General features: G+C 37.5%; 1 protein-coding gene across 1 annotated transcript; it reads right to left on the bottom strand.

The window, feature by feature from the left end:
- Positions 1–1,233: 1,233 nt before the first annotated feature.
- LOC109241310 (stage V sporulation protein K-like) lies at positions 1,234–4,622 on the bottom strand. Its single transcript, XM_019408036.1, has 7 exons — positions 4,246–4,622; positions 3,645–3,755; positions 3,306–3,404; positions 3,095–3,205; positions 2,717–3,020; positions 2,238–2,377; positions 1,234–2,150 (listed from the first exon to the last, which is right to left on the bottom strand). Exons 1-7 carry the CDS (start codon positions 4,381–4,383, stop codon positions 1,614–1,616), a joined length of 1,440 nt encoding a protein of 479 aa, XP_019263581.1. The 5' UTR covers positions 4,384–4,622; the 3' UTR covers positions 1,234–1,613.
- Positions 4,623–8,057: the final 3,435 nt, after the last annotated feature.

Genomic DNA, 8,057 nt, shown 5'->3' on the forward strand with positions numbered 1-8,057 from the left:
ATGTATTTAATTCGTACCAGCTTTGTAAATTCTAAGTCTTAGAAGCTCATGACTTGTACTACTAATCCTTGGAATTTTGTATAAGAAGCCCATTTTTTCATTTATTGATTCATGTGATCCTATTTGGGTTGTGTTGTCTACCATTTGGCTTACCTAGTGGGTTGGATTAGTTTCCATTACGAATAGCTGGATTTTGGGTCATGACACAAAAACCACAAGTTGCTTTCATAAATTTCATGTTTAAGGTGTAGAAATCCATAGGAACTCAAGATATATAATCGAAACCCAGTAAGAATTACTCACCCTCAAGCTTGGGTTAAAAATCTCCTAAAATATATCCACCTCCCAAAGTGTAGGTCTCAAAATGGTGAAAATAAATTAAATCCTAAAATATGGACATTAAATACCCATACCAGCATTTTACTCTATGCGATCGCGACCATCACCCTCGCGATCGCGGAACAGAAGTCCTCCGCCAGAAATCCTCAATCGCAATCGCGAAGCATACTTCACCTCCCCGTCCAAACCTTCTATGCGATCGCATTAGAGCCCACATGATCGTGAATCATTGCCAGCCTTCCCTATGCGATCGCAAGACCCACCACACATCGCTAAACATATAGTCCCTGGCCCCAAATCTCTTGTACGTGATCGCGAGACATAGCTCCGCGATCGTGATGCACTGTTGTGCATAAAAAAACTAGCAATCCAAACTTAATGTGAAATACTCCAAAACTCATCCGAGCCCCTCGAGACCCCGTCCAATTATCCTAACAAATCTGTATTCTTTGCACAGTTATCCAAGAGGTCAAAATATAAATAACAACATCAAAATCAAGAATCAAGAATCAATGCAAATTATGAAACTCTGGTAAGTTCATGAATTCCAACTTTCAACTAGAAGTGTGGAATCAACTTAGGGCCGCCCGAGGCCAAAACCGAACATACATGCAAGTCCTAAATTATTATATGAACTTATAGGAACCTTCAAATCATGAATCAGAGATTGCTTACCCATAATGTTGACTTTGGTTAACTCTTCTTATCTTAAAGCCTCTAGTTGCAAACCAAGTGTTTCAAATCATTCCTGAACCTCTCGAAACCCGAACCAACTATACGCGCAAGCCATAAAACATTATATAAATCTACTCGAGGTCTCAATTCACAGAACGATATATTAGAACTCAAAATAACCGGTTGAATCATTACACAACTGATGAAAAATGCACGAACTACCATCAATTGAAAATCATATATTCTCATTAAATAATACGAACAACACAATCCATTAACGTAGCTCCGCACAAGTTTTTACCTAACTTGCTACGGTCTAGCCTACCTATAAACAAACAACATAAAGAATTTAGTAAACACAATAAAGAATGTGAAAAGATCATATGGAGCATAAATAAATTCAATGGAACTAATTACAACAAGCTTCCAATATGTGAATCAGTAAAAATCATGAGGAAGCCATCCATGGAGAAAGGACGCCTGAGATTAAAAGATCTAAATAAGATCTTTTTCGATACCAAAATATGTCAAGAACTCTATGCTTCTTCCTTCCCCAGCAAATCAAGTCATAACTTCTGCTGCCCTCCTACTTGTTCCATTCATTGAGACAGCAATTGCAAACCAGCTCTTAAATCCTCTAATGTGATTGTGAGTAATTCATCCGAGTCTATACAGTCAAAAGTGAGTCTCAAATCCAAATTTTCTCTTGCATTAACCAGCATTGGATCCACTAGACCTCCATTCATCTCCTTGCGCAGCTTTTCAGTGGTTTCTTCCACGATAAGTGTTGCAACAGCATCAACACTACATGAAGGATTCAACTTAAATCCGTATAACAAGCTGCTCTCAGCTTGATTAGTCATTTTAAGATGAAGAATTTTAGCTAGGTCCTTCGAACTAAAGTTTTCAAAATGAAAGAACTTCGTAACTCTTCTACAAAAGCCTTCATTAGAGGAGATTACACGCTTCATTGGTTCACTATAGCCTGCAAAAATGACTACAATTTTTCCACTGTCCATGACAGACATTATCTCCTCTAGCGCTTCCAAACCATAATCCTTATCATCTGACTTCTGCATAGGTATTAACCGATAGGCTTCATCAACGAAAAGAATTCCCCCTTCAGCTTCTTGGATCTGCAGATAAGTTCAGGTACTCGTTCACATATGATCCAAATATATAGGAAGCAAAATATCAAAAACTTCAGAATCACAGAAGTGTACCTTTCTCCTCGTCTTTGGTCCTGTATGACCAACAAATTCACCAACCAGATCTGTTCTCTGCACTTCCGTCACCTTTTCAGTTGGAAGAATCCCTACCATATGAAGTAACTTCCCAAGAATCCTAGCAACCATAGTTTTCCCTGTATAGTGTATAACAGATGTATAAGAAATCAACCTGGACGATATTCATCAAATACTTGAGCAGAACAATAAATACGTCTGGCAAAATCTCAAGCCAATACCACAATAAAAACCATTAGTAATATAACCACAATTAACATGGTATCTATTTTCTTTTATGATTTAGTGAACCTAAACTTTTGTCTCTTAATAATTATGCATCTGGTCTTTGAGATAAGATAATTGAGACAAAGTATTATGCAGTATTGAATAGACGAGTTGCTCTGTCTGATGACTGATGCTTTAGAATGTACGGCTCAAACTCTATGTTGTAAATGCAATGACATAACCATGATTACCTGTACCAGGGTTTCCAAGAAAAGCCATATGAGGTGGTCTTCTTGCACCAACTTTAAGCCCTAAGGCCTGACGTCTCTCATCCAAGAGCATCCCCTTTGCCCATTTCCGGAGTTGCTGCTTAAGCTCATGTAAGCCCACTATTTTAGACAATTCATTTTCAAGTTCATCCATTTTTGCTTTTGTCTGGCCGCATGCTTCAATAGCTTTTCGTTTCCTTTGTCCTTCAAGATGCCAATTTAGAAGTTCGCGCAATTTTTCATTGCCAGGTCCTTGAGAGAGATGATTTATTGGAGTCATGCCCTCCTGCATTCCATAGACCTACAATTAGTAACGGTCATAAACAGAACTCAAAATCATTGAAAAATACTCTATAATACATTGTCTTCAGCACTACAATTAGCATCATGCTCTAACAATGTCTTGACCGTGGAACAGTCTTCAGCTCGTAGAGAGTGCCAAACAGCAAGATGCAATGGAGTCATCCCATTCTGCAAGAAAGCCACAGAAAAGTGAGAAATCAAATAATAGAAAAAGAAAAAAAAAACCATGTTCAAGCTCAATCATAACCGAAGCAGTACGAATACACACATTTGCTTTTGCTTCAACGAGAGCACCATGAGCAAGAAGCATCTTTACAGCTTCATTACTACCATTCTTGGCTGCCATGTGCAATGGGGTCTCTCCATACTACAATACACAAAATAAGTCCATTTGTTACAACTGACAATGTGAAAAATACTCAACAATAATAACAACAAACTCAGTGTAATCCCATACAGTGTGGTCTGGGGAGGGTAGAGTGTACGCAAGCCTTACCCCTACTCTGTGAAGGTAGAGAGGTTGGTTCCGATAAGACCCCCGGCTCCACAAGCAGAAACAACAAGCAGTAAAGTGAAAAATACTCAATTAATAGAATGATGCCCATACCATATTCTTGGCTTCCATCTCCAACTTTTCTGGCCCAGACCAACCAAGCAAAAACTTGAGTATTTCAACATTATTGTAACCAGCAGCAACATGAAGTGGTGTCTGCACCATCTGCATAAATTGGAAATTACATAAAGAAAGTGCTTTCAGCAGAAATTTGGGTAATCTTGCTCAGACAAAAGACTATGATCAAATAAAAGTTACATATAGTTGCCCTTGTAACTGTTTTGAAACATGAATCCCCTTGTTTTATTCTTTCATTCTAGGACATTCGTATGAAAACTCTATGTAACTTTGAAATAGCCTCTCTATCTCCACAAGATAGGGGTAAGGTGTGCGTACACACTACCCTCCCATTGGATATGTTGTTGTTGTTAGTGTACATAATCGGATCTGGGGAATTGGCAAATGCACGCATAAACCACAAACCAGATTGTATAACAGAGTAGTTCCCAAGAACCCACATTTTCTTTTGCTGGATCCGCAAACACACATTTTCATTTATGCAAACGAATTCAGACACAAAACAAAAACCAGAAACAATGACAAAAAAAATAAAAATAAAAAAGAAAGAAGAAAAAGGTAAGGAAGGAGATCGTACAACAGGATTACGTTCATTGAGAAGAGAAGGATTTCCGGAAAGCAGCTTTTGAAAGGCAAGTAGATCCCCAGATTGAGCGAACCCGTGAATGGTTGTGGATCTAGAGGATCTTGACCGTTGATCTCGTGACCTCTGCATTTTCTTGTCGTATTTTTCCCTATCTCCGGCAGAAAGAAGCAGGGGGGGATAGGCCGTCGGTGGATTTGGGTTTCAGGGGAATTATCTACAAATAAGCCACGGTGACAGCGTGGTAAGAATATTTCCAAATCTAGGCTGGTTGTCGGCTGTCTTAGTTGGCTTCCTTTCCTGCTTGTATCCATTCATCTTGCACCTTACCGTGTAACCTATAGCCCATTTCCTCCCCAGTTTCCACTTCATGTGACAAGTTACTATATGAAGAATCAATTACTTTTTAAACATTTTAAATTATTAATTATTATACTTTATAGTAATTTTCTTATATTTTTTAAATATGTAAAATTAAATTTTAGAAATTTGAAGATTTTATGCTCAAATTTTCGTTAGTTTGCCTTCGTACTTTGAACTATGTCAGTTAATACAAAATGGAGGGAGTACTTAATTGTATTATTTAATATATATTATAGTTTATTATTTAATCAAATTAAGTTTATCTGATTTAATGCATCTATCATATACATAATTATGATTGGTAATTCATAATTTACCAAGTTCATGAATAAGTAAGTTGTAACTATACTAGTTTTTAATAAAGTGGGAGTTAAAAATGTCATTGAGCCACATAGTTCTTTTATAAAAGGGAGTAACTGGAGGATATCCATACATTACATTTATGAGTGAGATTCTCTAGATTAGAGAGTGTTTGTGTGAAAATTTTAAAAGACTCTACAAGTGATCTTGTAAAAGAAATCACAAAGACAATTGTGGTGGCAACACAAAACCGACCATAGAAGAAGGTGTATTTAATTCTACATAAGTCACCAAGTTCTTCCTTCACTGCTATCAGAGCATGGTATATATGTATTTTCTTCCACCATTATATGGTTAAAATTTAGGAAAAGTCAAAATTTTCTTTTGATAATTTTCAGCGCTAGATTGTAAAAAAATTGATATTGGACCAAGGAGATATGAGTGTTGAATGTTGGTTGCTCGAAACAAAAAGAAATCTAGAAACTCAACATGTAAGACAAGATTTCCAATTTGTTTTGCTCTTTCTGTAGTGTGATGACCTGATCGGCCGTTTTATGTATTTTTTCATGTTTCATCTTTTGAAATTTCCCGTATGTGTATTTGTGGTTATGTGACTTGGGGGATGGTTGATTTGTTTTCAGAAAGGTTTTGGGTTGATTTAGAATACTTGGTTCTTGATTTGGAAGCTTAGGTTAGAAGTGTTGGCCGAGGTTTGACTTTTGTGAAAACGACCCCGGAACGATATTTTGATGGTTCTAATAAATTCAAATAGCTTTTGGACTAAAGCATATGCTCGGAATTGAATCGGAGGTCCCTAGGATGAATAGGCTCTTTTTGTCGAAAGTTGGCAATTTTAAGGTTTAGAATTTTCCTAAGCTTCACCGTGGGTTGACTTTATGGATATCGGGTTTGGATTTTGATTTCGGGCTTAAAATAGATCCATTTTATCGTTTGAAACTTATGTGCTAAGTTTGGTGTCATTCCGAGTTGGTTTGGTAGGAATCGGACGAGTGATTATGATTTTAGAAGTTCTTGAGTTTCATTATAGTTTCTATGCGTTATGGTGTTCAATTCGTAGGTTCGGGTATTATTTTGGTAGATTATTATCTCTTAATTTGCCAATATAAGCTAATCGTGAAATTGATCATTATATGTACAACTGTTAATGTTGCATATCTTGAAATTGATCATTATATGTACAACTGTTAATGTTGCATATCTTTTACCTTGCAATTAAGTGTACATGGCTAAAGAAATTAGATCATGGGAAATTGTGGCTTTGAAGACGATACACATAGACAACGAAAGAGAACGGTGAGCTTATTTTAGTATGATTTGCATTTGGTTAATTCTTTCAAACTCTTGTTTCACTGATTATTGAATGTTGGTATTGATAATAGGTGAATTTAACTATAATTAGGCCCTAAAGAACCACCTTCTTGTATAGTTTTGATGATACAAGTGATAACAAAATGCTCTGATTAGTGCTTTTCATGATTTGCAGGTGATATATTACAAGAGAAGGCTATGGAGTACTTTTGGAATCAAATATGGAGAAAAAGAGGCCAATCGTAAAATTTTGCCAAGTGAACCAAGCGAAGCAGCTCAAGCCAGACCTGAAGAAGGACTGCCGCGGTTCCACCGCGACCGCGGCAGAACCGCGGTAGAAGACGGTCGCGGATAAGTTGAGATTCAGAGAAGGTGTGTGGCCGCGGTTTGACCGCGACCGCGGCAGAACCGCGGCAGAGGCGGAAAAGTTCAGGGACTTAAGTGCAAAACACGGGATTTTTAGCCCAAAACCCTATTTTAAATACTAGACTTCGCCCAAAGGAGGCAAGAATTGTATTGGAGAATTTTTTAGCAAGGAAAACAATTGTGAGAGATCACCCAAAACATATTTCTTCTTTTCTTTGATTTTTCTTGCAAGTTTTATGATGAATATTGTTTTAGTTCGTTTACCCATAGTTATGAGTAGCTAAATCCTTTGTCTAAGGTTTTGATGGAACCTATTGAGGGACGAACTTCTTGTTTATGTGAATACAAATTGCTAGTTCCAATCTCTATTTGTTCAACTATGTGTTTGTTGTAGTTAATTGACAGGATCCTCAATTAGCTGTGCCTATTTAGTGTGTATAACTCGGGAGAGAGTGCATATTTAGGTAATTGTTGAACAACACCACTCCCAAAGTATATAAGGGATCAATAACCGAGGGTTTAAAGGCGGAATTAGGGATAACGAAGCCTTGGGTGTAATCTAAAGTGAATTGTGTTAAATAAAGCAAGCTAGTGTATCTCGGAAGAGTGCAACTAGTAAATTACTATGATTACTCGGGAGAGATTTATGGTAAGAAGAGCGTTCATGATTGATACAGATGTGTTGGTTAATTTGTATGAAGCATAAACAGAAGGAATTCCATCAATAGGGAAAATCATTACCTTAGCACTTTCTCATTATTGTTTACAGCTTAGCATCTTTAATTTGTAGCTATTAGTTACTGTTAATCTTAGTTATTAAAAACACCATCAACTGTGATTCTCAACGTTTGGGAAATTGATTCTAAAGAGTTTAGTAGGTCTAAAGATAGTGATTGATAGGTTAATTCTCTGTGGATTCGACTCTGGGCACAATACTCAGGTTATATTTGCAACGTCCGCATTGTCCTTTTTATAAGGCATAGTTGGGCGTGATCAAATTTTGGCGCCGTTGCCGGGGAATTAACGGAATTATCAGTTACCATTGATAGAAATACAAAAATTCTTAGTGTGATCAGTTTTCTCTCTACCCAATTTTTCATTGAAATTTTGACGGTTGTTGATCTAGTCGCACGGGTTTAATGCCTAGAAATTCTACGAGGACTGGAGAACCACTTGAAGGACTCTCAGACCCCGAGAAAACATTCCGGACATTGAACCGTGCCAACAAAAGACTTCAACAATCCCAACAAACACACAAATTCGAAATTGACATGGGAGACGTAAACGACCCCAGCGGAAACGTCAGGAATGAGCAAGTTGGCTTAAATGCCAGAGAAGTGGCACCTCCTGTGCCTGAGGGTGCACTATATGACTGGGCACAACCCACAGCTGACAATCTGGCCACTGCCATTGTCGTGCCCGCAATACAAGCTGAATAGTTCCAGATC

Source organism: Nicotiana attenuata, unplaced genomic scaffold, assembly GCF_001879085.1.
Source record: "Nicotiana attenuata strain UT unplaced genomic scaffold, NIATTr2, whole genome shotgun sequence".
In the NCBI taxonomy this organism is placed as follows: domain Eukaryota; kingdom Viridiplantae; phylum Streptophyta; class Magnoliopsida; order Solanales; family Solanaceae; genus Nicotiana; species Nicotiana attenuata.